The sequence below is a fragment of the Eleginops maclovinus genome, chromosome 10 (genome assembly GCF_036324505.1).
Source record: "Eleginops maclovinus isolate JMC-PN-2008 ecotype Puerto Natales chromosome 10, JC_Emac_rtc_rv5, whole genome shotgun sequence".
Taxonomy (NCBI): Eukaryota; Metazoa; Chordata; class Actinopteri; order Perciformes; family Eleginopidae; genus Eleginops; species Eleginops maclovinus.
Window position 1 is genome coordinate 3190155 of NC_086358.1, and position 18181 is coordinate 3208335.

The following is an 18181-nucleotide window of genomic DNA, read 5'->3' on the forward strand; positions in this document are numbered from 1 at the left end:
TGGTGGACTTCGGCTGTCCTGATAACCAATTAACCACCAAGGCTCTGAAAAACGTTACCTTAATTTAGTGTGTAATGTCAACAGATCTCACATAACTGTATGAGGTTAGTAGAAAGCAATACTACTTAGTTTAAATAAAACATGTTAACTTAATATTATCGCTTTAGGTGCAACCATGAACAACATGAAGTAACATCTCAGCGTCTGACGGGGATTTCTTTTCTCTCGTCTCAAACTGAAGCCTGTAGGTGGGACGTTTGACTCTCCTGGCATCATGGCGCCCACCAACCCTTCCTCCTGCCTCCTCTTGCTCCTCCTCCCCTTCCTCATAACTGCCCCCCGCCCTCAGCCAGGACACCTCGGTCACCACCGTGACCTCCCCCGAGGGCGAGGCGTTGACCGCGCCGACCGCTCAGTCCAAACAGACGACGCCCAGCAGTTACGCGGAGACCACTCAAGACTCCCCTCTGGAAACCGGGGTGTCCACGCCAGCCAGTGGGGGAGAGGGGGATGACGAGGACTCCCTCCCCTCCGGCGGGACCCGCTGCCAGGGCTACTACGACGTTATGGGCCAATGGGATCCGCCGTTCAACTGCAACGCGGGCGTCTTCCTGCACTGCTGCGGCACCTGCTTCTACCGCTTCTGCTGCCAGTTCAGACAGCAGCGCCTGGACCAGAACATCTGCTCCAACTACGACACCCCCATCTGGGCCAACACCGGGAAACCAGTGGCCGCCGTCACCGAGGGCGAGGACGACCCGGACCGGGACCGCACGCACCTCATCGTCTACATCATCTGCGGCGTGGTGGCCATCATGGTGCTGGTGGGCATCTTCACCAAACTGGGCCTGGAGAAGAGCCGTGGGGGGAGCGCAGCGGGAGGAGCCGGGGCCGCCGACATCAACTCCAGGTGAGGAGCACGAAGGGGGGGTGGTAGGAGTCGTGTTTCCATTCAAATGTCGATTAAAGAACTTCTGAAAGGAATTAAACGGCCTTAGGATCCGGTTTGTCGAGAATGACCCCGTAGCTACAGGTGACGTACGGCTGTAATCTACAAGTAAAATAAGTAGATGATGCAAACAAGGAGCAAAACAAGTCTCTGGCAACTATCCAACTAGAGAAAAATCAGGAAAGGTCCCAAACAAGATATGCAAATGGTGCAAAGTGAGTTTTCCTCAACTCGTTTGCAGCGTAGTTTCGGTAAACTGATTAACAGTAGTAGAAGTTGCAACCTGGAACCAAAATACTTTGCCTTCGTTATCAAACCATCTTAGGAGAGGGAAATGGGAAAAGCGAACTTTTGAAGGATTGCAAATAAGAAATGCAAATTATGATGAGCAGATTAAATCGGCTTCACCTCGTGCTGTAAGAAGATGTAGCCATTCAAGTAGAAGTTGAAAACCAGAAAACAAAACGGTCACCTCGGCTATCTACCCATCCTACGAGAGACAAATTAGGAGAGGTTTTCATGGATTCCTGCATATTAGGCAAGCTTTGGGTTGGGAAACTCAGATACAGTGTAGTTTCATGAGAAGCTGGCAGCTCTATCTAACGGTGAATGGAGTTAAGGAAGCCGAAGTTGGAAACAAAAACAGCCGTACTGATAATTTAGCAATCTAACGGGAGAAAAACGGACAGAGGTTTTCAGGGATTGAAGCAAACTTTAAGCATGCTTATGAAATGTTCCACAAAAGAAATGCGAACGACACGGAGCGGATGAATGAAGCTACAGCTGGTTTGCTCTGAGGTTGACATGACAGTGTAGGCTACGCACGGCTCTAATCAGCAGGTAAACAGGGATGAAGAAGAGGAGGGTCAATCATGGAAACAAAACAAGTTATGTTAGCCGTCAAACAAAAACACTGAGAGATGTTTGCATGTTTTTTAAGCTCTTTTGTGTCAGCTCTGGCTATCTTCCATGCTGCTGATTACAAGATGAATTCATGCACATTATTGAGTTGTAATGGATTGATTGAAATCGCTGCGTCAGAACTTATTCAGCAATATGCAATGTTGCACTTCAATCTGCTCTTTTACTCCTGCCATACGTTCAACTGCATTAAAATATGAATGGAAACACGACTATTGAGTGTGTGTGTGTGTGTGTGTGTGTGTGTGTGTGTGTGTGTGTGTGTGGGTTGAATTTATGTCTGTGTGTGTTTGTAATGCTGCATGTGTGTGTACTTGCATACGTGTGTGTTTATGATGCATTTGCAGGCAAGTTGGAAATTCTGACTTCACTCAAGCTGCAGAAAAGAAGCAAGAACATTTTGGAGAAAAAAAAGAGTAGAAGAAATTCCAGATGCAGCTTTGTGTTCGTGTGTGTGTGTGTGTGTGTGTGTGTGTGTGTGTGTGTGTGTGTGTGTGTGTGTGTGTGTGTGTGTGTGTGTGTGTGTGTGTGTGTGTGTGTGTGCGTGTGTGGTATCTTTAAGACTTTTCTAACAACACGAGCAAGTTTGACGAGCTCAACTCAACCGTAAAACACTTGAGAAGATACTCACTTTTTCCTGGAGGTTTATAGAAACTGGAAAGTGTGTCTGAGGGACTGAACACATCATTACATTTGGGGAAATCCTGTTGATATTTACATGGTATTTTAGTATAAGTGTGTTAAGCGGCGAGCCTTGTGAGCATTGTTATCCTCATTGTCGATACTTCCCTACACACTCATTTATCACAGCCTTAATTTTTTCATGTTTATAATTTTGCATTGTTTTTAATTTCCTTGTTCCTTTTTCTTTCTTTCTCATCCCCCCCTCCACTTTCTTGTTCATTTGCTTCTGTGTTTCACCCTCTGTGTACCATTTGCTTTGCTTGTAAGCATGACTTGTATTTGAAATAAACGAGAACAAAAAAAATCCTGCTTTTAATTTCCCCTAAGGTGTGCGAGGTTTTACAATAAGCACCTGCAATAAATAGGATAGACTGTCATACATTCAGCCTCCGTTAGCTTAGGAAATGTCCAACATGAATGAACTGAAAAACTCGTGAAGACATTTAGCGTCTTACACACACACACACACACACACACACACACACACACACACACACACACATAAACACACACTCCTGCTGCAGTGGTGTTAAATACGTGGTCCAGGGTTCAATCTGTTCGCCCCTCAGGAAATCATTAAAGCAAACTGCGCGCAGCATGGGCTCAAATCTCCCCCACTTTCATCCCAAACCATTCTCCCCCTCGCCTGCTGCCTCCCCTCGTCCTCATCTCTATCTGGAGATAATTCTTCTTATCTCCTCTGGCTTTTCTTTCTTCAGATTTTCCACGATTTTCCATTTCATCACGATGAGTTTCTTCGTCGAACATCACACTGAACATGTCACTCAAAAGCTCTTAACTCCACATCTCATTCTGCATCTATCTTCCATCCTTTCTGCGCCTTTTCCTGCAGCCGTCCCATTTCTTTTCAACCCTTTTTCTCCCGTTACTGGGAACCAAAGAGCCAAGGCCAGTTTCAGCCACTCATCTTTAGTCACCCCTCTCTTTCCCTTTTCTCAACACCCCCTCACACGTCTCAGACCTCACTCCTCTCCTTGTGCTTTCTACTTATTTTTACTGGTGTCTTTTTCGTTTTAGTTGAAAAAGTAGAAGGCATAATGGCGGGTTTTTGCCTGAGGATGGGATTTTTAGTCTGGGAAAATTGGGGAAATGAGAAATATCACATATGTTGGTTGCTAATAACACATGCTGTGTGAGACATTCATTATTGGTTAATCCTTTGCATTTTAGTGGAGAAGGTTGACAGATGTAATTGGTCATTTTTTGCCTTTGGATGGGATTTTAAATAGGGAAAATAAAATCAAACACCTGCAGACTGTATTCATATGTCTATTGCTAATTAGACATGCTTCATAAGATATTCAGTAATGGTTCAAAGTTTGCATTTTAATTGAAAATGGGAAAGGCTTAAGGGGTACATTTAGGACCGTGGATTGGAATTTTAAGGACAGTTTGATGACAATTGGGGCAAAGTAAACAAAATTAGCAAAACCTTCAGACGTTATTCAAATGTTGGTTGCTAATAAGACATGCTTTATACTGTAAGACATTCATAAGTGGAGGAGATGGACAGACATAATGGGGAACGTGTAGGTATTTTCAGGGATAGTTTCGGTGGAACTCGGGGAAATGTAAATCATATATTTAACTAAAACAACAACACTTAAAGAAGGCAACATCAGAAACACCTGCAGACTGAATTCATGTGTTGGTTGCTAGAAGACAGGATTTATAATGCAATTAATAAGGGTTTATAATTTGCATTTGGGTGGAGAAAGTAGAGCTATGACGACATGCTTGAGTAGACATTTAATAATGAAGGATTTGCATTTTAGTGGAGAAAGTGGACGGAGATAGGCGGCATTTTTCGCCTTTGGACAGGATTTAAAACCATATATTGCACTACAAATACATTTCAAAGAACAAAGCAACATTTATAATAAGACATGCATTGACACTTAATGGTTTGCATATTACCTGAGACAGTGGACAGCCATGCACCAGCAGCTCTGCTAACCTGAGCGGCGGATAACACACGCAGACAGGATTAATATTTCCTGCAGGGTAACACCTCACTGAAATAGAAACACTCCGGCTGCATAAACAGCCCCCCTCCCCTCTCCTCAGTGAGCCCATCTCCACAGATTAGCTCTCCTCCTCCTCACGATTAAACAAATTTCACCAAGATTACAGCTCCACCGTTTCTGGACCGCTCTGCCTCCGTTACTTTATGAGCCCGCTGACATAAATCCCCGGTCCAGAAGTGCAGCTAAGACCTGATGTACTGCATGCATGGGAACATACAGTACCCCCATCCAACTTTAGAGTTGGAAGCACAGGATGCAGCTCCTCCATGCACCTACACATACTTTATTTTCCTCTCATCGTCTTCCTCTCCTGCGAGCAGAGGATGATTGGCGCTCTGAAATCCCAGCCCTCCTGAATCAGCTTTGCAAGTTAAAATCCAAAATGATCCTCCTAAGATTATCCTGCTCCCACACACACACACACACACACACACACACACACACACACACGCTCACACACACTATCATCTACAGTGGTGAAAGTACCATAGCATATTAACTCAAGCTCTTATCTTAATAAGATTGTTTTAAAGGAGTTACAACTGTTGAGACTTACTGAAGTTATTACAATCAATTCAATTAAATATAAGAGTGCTTTTTCTTGCGCACCAGTACATTTTGGAAACCAATATTGTACTATTTGCTTTAAAGTATTCATAGTCATAACATATACACATATAGATCATCTAATAAATAACCATTAATGCATCATCATCATAATCCAGTCATTTGCATCAGAGCGTTTTCTACAATTTATTATCGCTATTTTCACCAAACCAAAAATATTGAGTACTTCCACCACTGTGTGATTGGCTAACCACTTACAGATGTCCCGCCCCTTCGCCTATCACGTTGCAATGTGATGGAGCGTTAGCCAATAGAAGCGCGAGTGTTACATAGTGACATCACTTAAATACAGAAGTAAACAAAGGTGTCCAATGGAGGGAACACAGGGATTTTAGCGTCTGCAGACCATTTACATGCACACAAACCTACATTTATGACACACTACAGGGAAGTAAAAAGAACAAAAGCATAATAGGGCGTCTTTATTGGAGGGCGGCGCCTCGGGGTCACATGTGTCCCGTCCAATGAGAGGCTCCACACACACCAAGAGTAAACAAACACAGATGACCTTCAGGATTTACACACCGTGATTTTTACTTCAATTCACAACTAGTGCTGGCATTTAACGAATGTCCACCCACCAACACAGGAGAGGGGAGCCAGGAACCAATGGAGGGGCAGCGGGGGTCACATGGTTTAAATGCAGTGCGTGGTGTGTGTGTGTGTGTGTGTGTGTGTGTGTGTGTGTGTGTGTGTGTGTGTGTGTGTGTGTGTGTGTGTGTGTGTTTAAATGTGGGCAAGTGGGTGCAATGGTGCGAGAGTGTGTGCTCATGTATGTTGTATGCGTTGCTTGACATTTGTGTGACCCTGCAGTCTAGATGCTCTCCACTGGACAAAGAGAAACCTTGTATCTCCGCAATAAAATACCCAAAATATAATAAATGTACTTCTTTTGGTCGTGAAATATAGTCTTGATGTGATGTCCAAATGTTTTATTGTTTGACTAAAAACAAAGGTCATAATGCAGGAAGTTTACAAGCTCATTTCCATATTCAGTTATTGAAGTTTTCTTAAGTCACTCGTCCTTTTTGACCTTCCTGTAAAGCCAGTACTGACACTCCTTTTCAAAAGCTTACACAACCAAACCCTAACTTCACTCCTCCTGAATGAACTCTTCTTTTACTTTTATTGGGTGGCTTCGCTCTCAATCCTGGGCTTGTATCGAGCATTTGCACAACAAAACATCTGCCGTTACGTTCGCTAAGAATGACCATAGTCGACCACATGCATCCAATGTATGATCAAGTGGGAATCATATTGCTGCACACCTTCAGGGTTAAAGCAGATATGCATGGTTAAGGATTAACTTCTATTATTTTAAAGAGAAAATATAACATTAAAGGTAAGAAAAACAGCTGCATGAGGTGCAACGTTTTTCTGGAGAAACAAGGTTTTAATCCACCATTCACACCATATGCATACAGATCGATATTTGCCTGTTTGAATGTAGTTTATCGTGTGTGTGTGTGTGTGTGTGTGTGTGTGTGTGTGTGTGTGTGTGTGTGTGTGTGTGTGTGTGTGTGTGTGTGTCCTGATGTTATGTAAAGAAGGACAGTCACTTAAAGGTTTGACTGCCCTGCCCTGATTTGAGGCGGACAGATAAGCCAATACTCAATACGGCGGGGGCCAACATATGGAGCTGAATGCACACAACACACGGGACTACTTTTCCATTTCAGCCGCTCTCTTTCTCTTACACACACACGTTGTGATGACGCCAGGATTTAGGGTCATTGTTTATATTTCAAAGGGGCATTTTGGCCCGCTGATGGGCTTCTTAGCGACCGATTTTGAAGAAAATTGGGAAATGTTACGGAGCATTAAGTGCACGTAACATAATTCAAACAAAGCAGCATTTAGAAACACTCACCACACCTTCAGGCTGTTGGTTTTCTAATAAGACATGTTTTGTAAAGGTTTATAAGAGTTGTTACCACTGCTGAGACTAAGTATTGTACTTAACGAAAGATTTTGAGGTACATTTGGAAGACAATACGTACTTTTTCCATTTTTTATGACAGCTTTATTAACTCTACAGATGAAATAATAAATACAGGTTGGCATATAACTGTAAGTAAAGATGTACAGCAGCATTATAACATGTAGTTTAGGATTTAAAGCATATTAAGTACCTTAACTTTTACTACTTTCACTTTATTTTGATGACAATACTGTCCTATTTTTATGGAAGTAAGCATGACTTTGACTTATAACAGAGCTTATTTACAATTTAGTATCGCTTATTTGACTTCAGTAACATATCTGAGTACTTCCCCCACTGGCTGCTTGTTTAAATGCCCTATAAATGGATAAACATGAGAGACTAGCTTTTGTACTTTACAAATTCCTCCACTGGTATTCATCCTCACCCATTACATCTGGCCTTTTCTTTCCAACTGCTCCCTAATCTCTTCTGATGGCTTGTTAGAAAGAGAGGAACTCGTGTCCCTTTATAATGACTTACATTAACTTCAGTCTCCACGACTGAACGGAAAACGAAAAGCGATTATGTCGTTGATTAAGCGTCAGGAGTTTCTCCGTTGTGAATCAGACATCAGATCTGCAGACATAGAAGAAGAAGAAGAAGAAGGAGAGAAGGAGGAAGAGGAGGAGGAGGAGGAGGAGGAGGAGAAGAAGAAGAAGAAGAAGAAGAATTATTATAATCTGCAGTAGGGTAAAATGAGTTAGACAAAAAATACTCAGCAAGCATTAATGAATCATTGATTGGCCATTAGTTACTCAACTTATAATCCCTGTATGGATGGTCTTCTATGGAACTGGTACCCAAAAATATAGACACAATAAACTCATTGAGGGTTTTTGTAAACTTAAATACACTGGATGCTTATTTCTCAGATTGAACAAATTCATCTAAGTCATATATAAAGTGTTCAGCAATATTTAAAGGGGCACTATTCTGATTTTGGGGGTTTCTCTTTCCTGTAGTGTGTTATATAGGGCGGTGGTGGCGAAGTCCATAGGGGCTTGGCCTGGGAACTGGAAGGTCACCAGTTCAAGTCCCCGAAAGACCAAGTGCCACCGTGGTGTCCCTGAGCAAGACACTGGTTACCTACACTGCTCCCCGGGCGCCGTACATAATGGCAGCCCACTGCTCCTAACACTAGGATGGGTCAAATGCAGAGACCACATTTCGTTGTCCTAGTACTTGTACTCTGTGCAATGACAATAAAGTTGAATCTTATCTTATATAGGTTTCTGTGCATGTAAATGGTCTGCAAAGGCTAAAATCCCAAAGTTCCCTCCAGAGGAAGTTTCTGAAAATGAGCATAGTATGTCCTCTTTAAATGAAAAACCATCTGTCTAAGTCCACCACATTTCTTTCATTATGCGTATTATGCAATGATTAAATTAATTTAAAAGAAAGAAAATAGTTTATATCCAAAGATATTTGTCATTAAATTGCACAAAAAGTAGTGCTTTGTTAGATGTTACTATGGAAACTGCAAGAGCAGATCACACTGTTCTGATAAATTCAGATTTATGGGTCGCCATGCAACATCTTACTTACAGTTTTACAGAAATAAACCCAACAACAAACCCCTATACTGTATGATGATTACTCCATCCTTGCTCAAGCACAGCAAGAAAGTTGGACACACAGGCATTGAAAAGTTTGTGAATACACAAATATATTGCAATCCTCTGATGAGCCCCTCCTCTCATGTACTAGCTTCGCTGTGACTTCCTCTGGTTTAAGGAGACGCTTGAGGCAGGAAGCACACACACAAAACAGCTTGAGCCCTAAATACATGCAAGATAAAAACAAGCAAAAGTTTTCAGTGAGTTCCCTCAAAGTTTCCTCATTGTCTGCTCCACTTTTTCACATTTCCTGCCTTGTGATCACCTCCCGGGTTGAGCTGTCACTCTCTCTCACCTCTCACTATGTGTGCCTGCAAGTATATGAGATGTGCACACGTATGCGCATACGTCACTGCTTTGTCCATATTCCTCCCAAAGTAAAAGTAGGATGACATCTTCCTGGGTGACTCAGATGTGACAAAACCCCCCCCCCCCTGCAGCTGCGTTACCTTCCTCTGTCTAGTCGTTTCTTCTCACAAACACTAACTCACTCTTGGGTCAGCGCCCACTGACTCGAGTTTGTCTATTTGCTGTTTGTCTCTGTAGTCTGTTTATCGGGATGAAGTGAAAGACCCTGAAATAACTACTGGCAGATTTTTTATCCGCTATTCCTTGAAGGCTGCATTTCCATCTTCTAAGGCTGTATAAAATAGCTGATTCCAAGATGAACAATCTGTGTCTGTCACAGTCATATCAGTCAACAGTGAAGTTCATACGTTGAGCTGACACAGAGTCCCCGTGGCTCCATTTCATCCGCCTCCCAAACTTATAATGGGCCATCTGTCTACAGCTTCATACAGGCTTGAGTAACAGCTAAAAACCAACCCAAGATGACTGTGTAAGCTAATTGAAATGTTTTTAATTTAGCACAAAACTGCATATCTTTAAGTTGGATGAGTAAAGAAATATCACAAAGGAGACAGAAGGGAGCAAAAACTTAGCTAGTTAGTATATAAAATAACACTCATATGGCCTCAAACTGCTGAATAATAACTCAATTAACTTAATTGGGTACTTAAGAACTGGAAGATCAACCAGGGAACACTTTTATTTCATTTTCAAGGAGGCTCAAAAACATGAATGTGAAAGAAGGGAAGCTACAGAAGTTAGCTTGTTAGCATGAAAACACAAACGCTGTTGTTGCAGCCTGGATTTATTAACTGATCTATAATAATAATATATATAAATCCAGACAACACTATTCAGTGAAGGCTACTTAAAACCTGATAAATAATCAAACAACTGTATCGCACACTTTTACATTTCAAAAAATCCAATTGGTAACCTCTGTGCTAGAGAAGGAAAGACGACGTGTTAGCTCGTTAGCATGTTAGCATGCTAGCAAAACCACAAAGATGCTCTTCAACTTCGCAGTGAGAGACGAATAATAACCAAGAAAACAATACATAAGATAAGTGAGTATGTTGCAGCATCACAAGGCCAGAAATACTGTGAGTCTGCTACAGATCAACAACAGAAAAACAAAGGTCTGATGAAAGGTGACAAGTGTTACATCATAAAACATCCGGCCTGCATCCTGCTGAACAATCACCCACTGCAGCTTCTACTTACACACTGGAGAAATTCCTTTTTGCGTCACCATTAATCCTGTTTGTCATGCGTTTTATAATCACAGCTCTCTAATGTCTGATAGGATTTTCAATGTAGGTGTAAACACTTAATCGCCATCATGTTTTTGAGGCAGATTAAACACAGAAAGCATTTTTAATACTTATATCAGTTTTGGTCAACCTTAGTGTCTACCTCATTTAAATAATAAAGATAATACAAAAAATAACTGTCAAAATTAATAAAAAAAAATACAATTACATTATTACAATCTTAACAAATAAATAATCATAATAATAGTATATCATATCAATATTAATAAATACATAATCAGAATACAACATATTAATAAATATTAATACATAATAACAATAATGTTAATAATAATGTTAATAATAATAATAATAATAATAATAATAAATAATCATAATAATAGTATATCATATCAATATTAATAAATACATAATCAGAATACAACATATGAATAAATATTAATACACAATAATGTTAATAATAATGTTAATAATAATAAATACTAATACTAATGTTAATAATACATTCATGACAAAAACATATGAGAGCAATTATTCCAAATAAATTATTTAAAATATATGAAAATGTGCATAAATTTAAGACACTGCAGTGTACGGACTGCCTGCAGAAGTATCCTGTGTGTGTGTGTGTGTGTGTGTGTGTGTGTGTGTGTGTGTGTGTGTGTGTGTGTGTGTGTGTGTGTGTGTGTGTGTGTGTGTGTGTGTGTGTGTGTGTGTGTGTGTGTGTGTGTTTAAGATGCTCGTTGTCATCCTCTCCTCTATCAGTAATTGTCAGCGACAGCGAGACTGACTGGCTGTATGATGAGCGATGGAGGGAGCGGTGAGTGACAACGGAGGGGAAATAAGAGACTGTGACACGGAGATATATCTGCCACTGTCGTTTTACTTTTCAGTGGATTATCTGAAAGTTTGTCTTTATAGATAAATCATATGAAGGGTCTTTAACTGGGGAGGGGTTTGACCCAGAAGGAAATCTCTGATCTGTCCACTTGTATCTGTCATTTAAAGTAGGGACTTTAATCTGCCACTGTTTATTATTCCAGATACAGAAGCTTCTTTGTCATTTAATTCAGATGTTTTACTTTAAAACTAGAAATAGACTGTGGTATTTTTACTTAAATCATAATGCAGAATAGCCCTCAAGATAATACAAATAATAATAATAATGTTAATAATAATAAAATACAAATAAATAACAATAAATAAACATAAAACATGTTATTATTTTTGTATTATTAATTTTCTATTAAAAAATATAATATATATTATATACTATAATTGCAATGTCTTTATGTACTTACTTTTTGTGATTGTTAGTTATTATTAATACTACAACATCATTTTTTTATTTGAATATAAATAATAATAATGTATTTTAATATTATTAATCAATTTAAGAAATATTATTCATTAATGATACTTACAATAATAATTGTAATATTGGTCTCTGAAATGTAGTGGAGTAGAAGTAAAAACCCTAACCCTAACCCAACTAGCATAAAATGGAAAATATAAAGTATATTGATTTAATCCAAGCACAGTACACGTAACCGTTTAACTTTAATAACAGATCAAAGTGTGTGAAAGTGCAATTGCGTGTGCAGTTTGAGGATCAATAATGTGTGCTTTAATGCATAAACAGGACACACAGATGTACAGGAAACAAAGTATATGTCCTAAATGTACACTTCTGTATTTAGGACATTTTACATCAAATTAATCGATGGAGTCACTCTGCAGCGAGACTCAGAGAGGACTCCTCTATTTGGAGAGTTACTGTAATATTAACGTGGAGTGTGTGTGTGTGTGTGTGTGTGTGTGTGTGTGTGTGTGTGTGTGTGTGTGTGTGTGTGTGTGTGTTCTTGGTGGAGTAATTGATTGTTAAAGGACATTAGCCAAGTCTCATCTCACTGAGGCTGTAATGTGATGGGAGAACATGGAGGTAATGATCTCAGGCTCGTCGCTGTTACATAACTGAGCAGTAATGAGTCCTGGGAGAAGTAACCATACAGTATGTACTTACAGAATATATAAATATCATGTAGTCCATACTCTCTAAGGTCGAGAAAAAGAGGAATCCTTCTCTATAAATGCTTATGTGAAAATTAGACAATGCAGTTTGCACATTTTCTTGGTTCGTTTTTGCAAATGAACAGAAAAAAAGCTCGTTTAAGGAAATAAATGACGGGCAAAAACATATTGTTTTCATGCATTTCTCATTTTTAGATGTCTGTTTGTCAAATGTAGATGTCTTTCAAACAAATGTTGTCTATTTGGTTCTGTAGAGTTCTCCTAAATTCACCAAAAGTCAGAATTAGCATTTGCACATTAAAACATAACCTTTAGAAAACTGGAGTGTTTTTTTATAACGACTTTCACAATACATATCTTTAAACGACTCAAAACTAGTTTTTACTTATGATCCAAGCCACGAATCTCCACTTCAGTAGCGCTTATACACACACACACCAAACCTTCCATTTCATTTCTATCTTCATGTTTTGTTTGAGGGGAGTGGAAGATATTTGGATGATGTGAGAAATAGTTGCATTTTTTGTCTTTCTTGTAACTGCACGATCACTAACTCCCGGAAGAAAGATTACCGTAATTAAAAGATGAGGCACGAATTAATAAAGCAACGAGCCACGAGAGGCTGTGGTGTGAAGCTCAGGGGTCCATTCATAGTGAATTATTGCTTTAATTAAAAGATGACTAAATATACCTGGCAGTGTTTACTGTTGTAAAAATGATACTGAGGCTGCTTTTGTGATGCATGATTTGAGAATTTCACCAAGAAATAGTCATCTGATTCAAAGCCTTAAAACCTTTTGCTATGAGTGACCTTTCGCAGAAATGTTGCCATGCATACGTAGTGGAAATATGGCATCCAGGCGAGTACATCTTATACTGGACATTAACGACATCACTTGGGATTTTAAGAGATAGCAATTGATGATCAGTAATGGGACATCTAGAGGGTATTTTATGGACTTCGGCAGGTATTAAGGATGTGATGTCAATAAGTGACTTCTTAGCTGCATGGTTGGAAAGACGTGCAAATAAACTTTTCAATTTAGGTTAAACTACTAACAACTTCGAGGTGCGTGGATCCAAAAAGCAGCAATAGGCCGACCCGGAAGTTAGGATGGATGGAAAGGGCTCCCTGGTCAAAAAGCAAATGGGATTTTTCCATTAGGAATATTGCAGAAAATAAACTTAGTGGCCAACACACGTGAATGACAGTTCCACATCTCCAGATATTAACACCCCTTTTAGAAGTAAAAAGCAGGTCACATGACTTCACGTCACCACCGCTAAGCTAAAGGCAGCTAACGTTGGGCATGATGGCGTCCAGTCGTCTCATTTAGACACTAGTGAGCAACCAGTGTGTTTTTTTTTCACCAGTGGGGTATTAACTGACGTGTTCTGTGTCGTTTAACAAACCATTTAAATATCTTACCTCGGGTTGATACCAGTATATGGAATCTGATCACGGCAGCACATTTCTGAACAAACGTGCACCTGCTTAATCTCTCAACCAGCCGCACGGCCATCTCCCTCCTCTCTTTCCATCAGCACAAACTCTCAGCCAAAGCTCCACACACACACACACACACACACACACACACACACACACACACACACACACACACACACACACACACACACACACACACACACACACACACACACACACACACACACACACACACACACACACACACACACACACATCGCCCAGAGACAGGTGCAGTTTTTGTTGCAGATTAAAAATCCATATCAGCAAATTGTTCGAGTGGCGGAGGCCCTGAGGCTCCGACTGAGTCAGAGGGGGGGTGAGGAGACAAACGATATGGTTTAAAGACGGGGGGGAGGGGGGTGAGGACGGAAGAAGACAGATTTAGGGCTGAATTCATAAGAGGAGGCGGCAGAGAGAGAGAAAGAATAATAAGAATGAAAGGGGAAGAATTGAGGGAGATAGAAAGTGATTTACTCCTTTTGTTGTGCAATGCAAACGATTAGAAGGGGAGAGACTCACGTCATAATCTAATACACACACACACACACACACACACACACACACACACACACACACACACACACACACACACACACACACACACACACACACACACACACACACACACACACACACACACTAAAATGATTAAGATCTGAATTGATTGAATATAACGTCCCCCTCCAAAATAAGGTGCCACAAATACAGCATAACTCACAAATGTGTGTTTTTTTTGTCGTGTTTCTTGTAATTTACCTTTTTATTGTCCACCTTTTTAGGACTCGTTTCATCTGCTTTGTCTTTAGTGAGCAACCCCCACAAAATGCAGAGTAATGCACCATGTGTGTCTACATTTATAACAGAGGTATTGTGTTTAACGATGGATTCCTCCTTAATTTACAGAGATTTCTTCAGACAAAAGGCATTTTAAAGTGCATAAAAATATGTTAAAAATACATTCAAAGACAATCAAAACTAAAAATGAGACCAAGCACATATATATTTAAAGATGAGAAAGAAAATGTGATTTTGAAAAGCAGGAAAAACCCAAAGGAAACTCAAAGTTGGGAGTCAAATGCAAAGGTTTTTCTGTCTTAAAGAGGACATATTCTGCTCATTTTCAGCTTCATATAAGTATTTAGCTCCTCTGCTATGACATGTTCACATCCTTTAATGTTCAAAAAGCTCTTTATTTTTCTCATACTGCTATTTTTACAGCACTTGCACTCCTGTACCTGCTTTATGTTTGAAAAAGCCAGTAAACAAAGTGTTAAAAAACAAGGTCAGGCGGGTAAACACAAACTGTGCACAGTTGTCTACATGAGGCACTCACAGAGGATAAAACATGCAGTATTAGGATATGTGACACAGCTGTATACCGCCACCAAAGTCCCCGCAGGACACACACCGTTACTCACAGAGATCATCCCACACACACACACAGACACACACACATTTGTAGATGATCAGAGAGGAGGCCAGAGGGATTCTACTTGGCAGGTTAAGTGTGAGAAAGCCGCCGCTGGCAGTCAGGTCGGTCATACTCTAGGTCGTGTGTGTTTTGTGTACCTGTATATATCTGTGTGTGTGTGTGTGTGTGTGTGTGTGTGTGTGTGTGTGTGTGTGTGTGTGTGTGTGTGTGTGTGTGTGTGTGTGTGTGTGTGTGTGTGTGTGTGTGTGTGTGGCAGAAAGGGGGCTAAACACATGAGCATCGTTAGCGAAAAGAGGCAGAGGCACCAGGGTTTGAATTATTGATCAAGGGAGTGAATAGCATCAACACTGTAAACTCAGCAGGGAGAGGAAATGTGTTTATTCAAAGTGAGTGTGTGTGTGTGTGTGTGTGTGTGTGTGTGTGTGTGTGTGTGTGTGTGTGTGTGTGTGTGTGTGTGTGTGTGTGTGTGTGTGTGTCACTCCTTTGCATGTTCTTGCATCCAAACAGCCCTGAGTCCAAACATCTTGACCATATTGCAGGAAATCTTCGCCGTATGTCGCTCAGCTATTGAACGCCCCGAGTCCAAAAACAGCTGACTGGATTTTCCACGTGGAGGAATCTCAGAACAAAAAAACGTTTAAACACAGCGTGGAGATGAAACAATTTCAAAGGAAGTGTGTGTCAGCGAGCACACACTGGTTATTCATGATGTAGAGGATGAAAGGCGGTAGAGTAAATGTGTTTCTAAATTTAAAGTTGCAATGGACACATTTTCAGATCCCATACCATTTTGTAATTTTGTTGGCGCCACTGTGAAAGAGACCAGTGTATAACTTTCCCTTCCTCCTCAGAGCCTCCTACTAGCTACAACTTTACTGACTTGTGTAATTAGATGTGTGTTGTTCAGATATAGCAAGACTTCTTCGGTATCAGGAAAAATGAGAATTTGAGAGAAAACCAAACTAAAAAGATGTAAAACATTGATCATCGTTCACATGATCACACAAAGGATTTGTTTGCAAGTTATCAACTTTTTTTGTTTCACTGAGTTTCATTTTCTCTCAAATTCTTATTTTTGGTTGCCTATCCAGACCAGCAGGGGAACAATAGCAAGAAGGGGCGATGACGTCGGCAAAGCCAATGACTTTTAACACATTTCTGATTTCTAGCGTTTTTTATTGGAAAAAAGGAGGCGAAACTTCACTGGCTGCTCTGCATTTTGGTTTCTACACATTTGTGACATAAATTGTATTATGGGGAACCAATGCAAGAGCCAATGGTGTCATTTTTCCTGCAGTTATTGTGATGTGATCCACATTTCCTTCATAATGATGAGTTTGAGCAAAACCAATGATCTATTGTAACTTTAATGAAGTGGAAATAGATAGAAAATAAATAACATCAACACAAATCCCTCAGAGGAACTGACACAATCTCTTTTACTCTTGACACACACACACACACACACACACACACACACACACACACAACACACACACACACACACACACACAAAGGCAACATCCACTCATGATGACTGTGTGCGATCCAGCTGTTCAGGAAAGCCGTCTCCGAGGAGCAACTGTTCACATCTGGAGAGCAGCTGATGTTTGTTATCGCTCTCTCTGACAGATGGAAGTGGTTTTAAATCAAGCTGTGCACACGACTCTAATGTGGACGAATATAATTTGTATTTATTTACTTTCAAGGAAGCGTGTGAGGTGTCTTCCTGATTTCAGTGCGAAGTATTTATGGCTCTTTCTTTTTCCTGTCATTCAAATGTGTAACGATTCAACAGCGTGAATTATCACAGAGCACATTACAAGTTGAGCTCAAATTTACATCAAATGTGTGTGTGTGTGTGTGTGTGTGTGTGTGTGTGTGTGTGTGTGTGTGTGTGTGTGTGTGTGTGTGTGTGTGTGTGTGTGTGTGTGTGTAGGACACTGACTGACCTCCTGAAGCAGCAGGGGACTGAGGTGAGCTCAGTGGAAGACGTGGCGTCGAATTCGCCAAACGGAGGGCGAGCTAACGGCGTTTCAACCCGGATGAAGCGCAGCAGGAGTGGTGAGTAGAGAGCGCGTGCACACACACACACACACACACACACACACACACACACACACACACACACACACACACACACACACACACACACACACACACACACACACACACACACACACACACACACACACACACACAATCTCAAACTCAAAATCCCCTGATACCTTGAACACCTGCAGGGAACTGGTGGTTCAACTGATTCACACGAAAGACCATCACACACTCCTAAAGACCAACCCTAGAAAAAACTGACTGGATTTTAGGACTTATTCCTGCACTTACAGTCAAATATACTCACCTGCTGAACATGTTTCCTTCCTTCTTAGGTTAGTTTGACTTTAATGACAGTCTTTTTTGACCCTGCAGGCTGTTGCACGGACTGAAATGATCTAATTCAGATTTAACGAAACGACAACAGATCTTTGGAGCAGCTCTGGATGCTGGCGAGACTTTTTTTTAGGCAGGCTCAGAGGAGAGGGGGAGATGGAACAATAGTCATCTAAAAGTAGAACACATGCATGTTGCACGTGCAGAACTGGCACACAACACACACACATACAGACACACACTGTTCATTAGTATGTTAATGTAAGCAGGCTGCAGCCCCACAGGCAGCACGTGCTATTTCTATACAGTCTCTATCATACAGTATGAACACTTTTCCAGGTACATGCAACTCCTGAATGTACAGAGCAAGAGTGTCATCATGTGTAT

At 40.7% G+C, this 18181-nt stretch overlaps 1 protein-coding gene across 1 annotated transcript in view; it reads left to right on the forward strand.

Moving 5' to 3' along the window:
* Nucleotides 1-274: 274 nt before the first annotated feature.
* The window catches only part of shisa8b (shisa family member 8b), a 31810-nt gene continuing 13903 nt past the window's right edge, over nt 275-18181 (forward strand). The window contains 3 exon segments of the mRNA XM_063893949.1: nt 275-337; nt 339-910; nt 17343-17467. Coding sequence (XP_063750019.1) covers nt 275-337; nt 339-910; nt 17343-17467 — 760 coding nt within the window.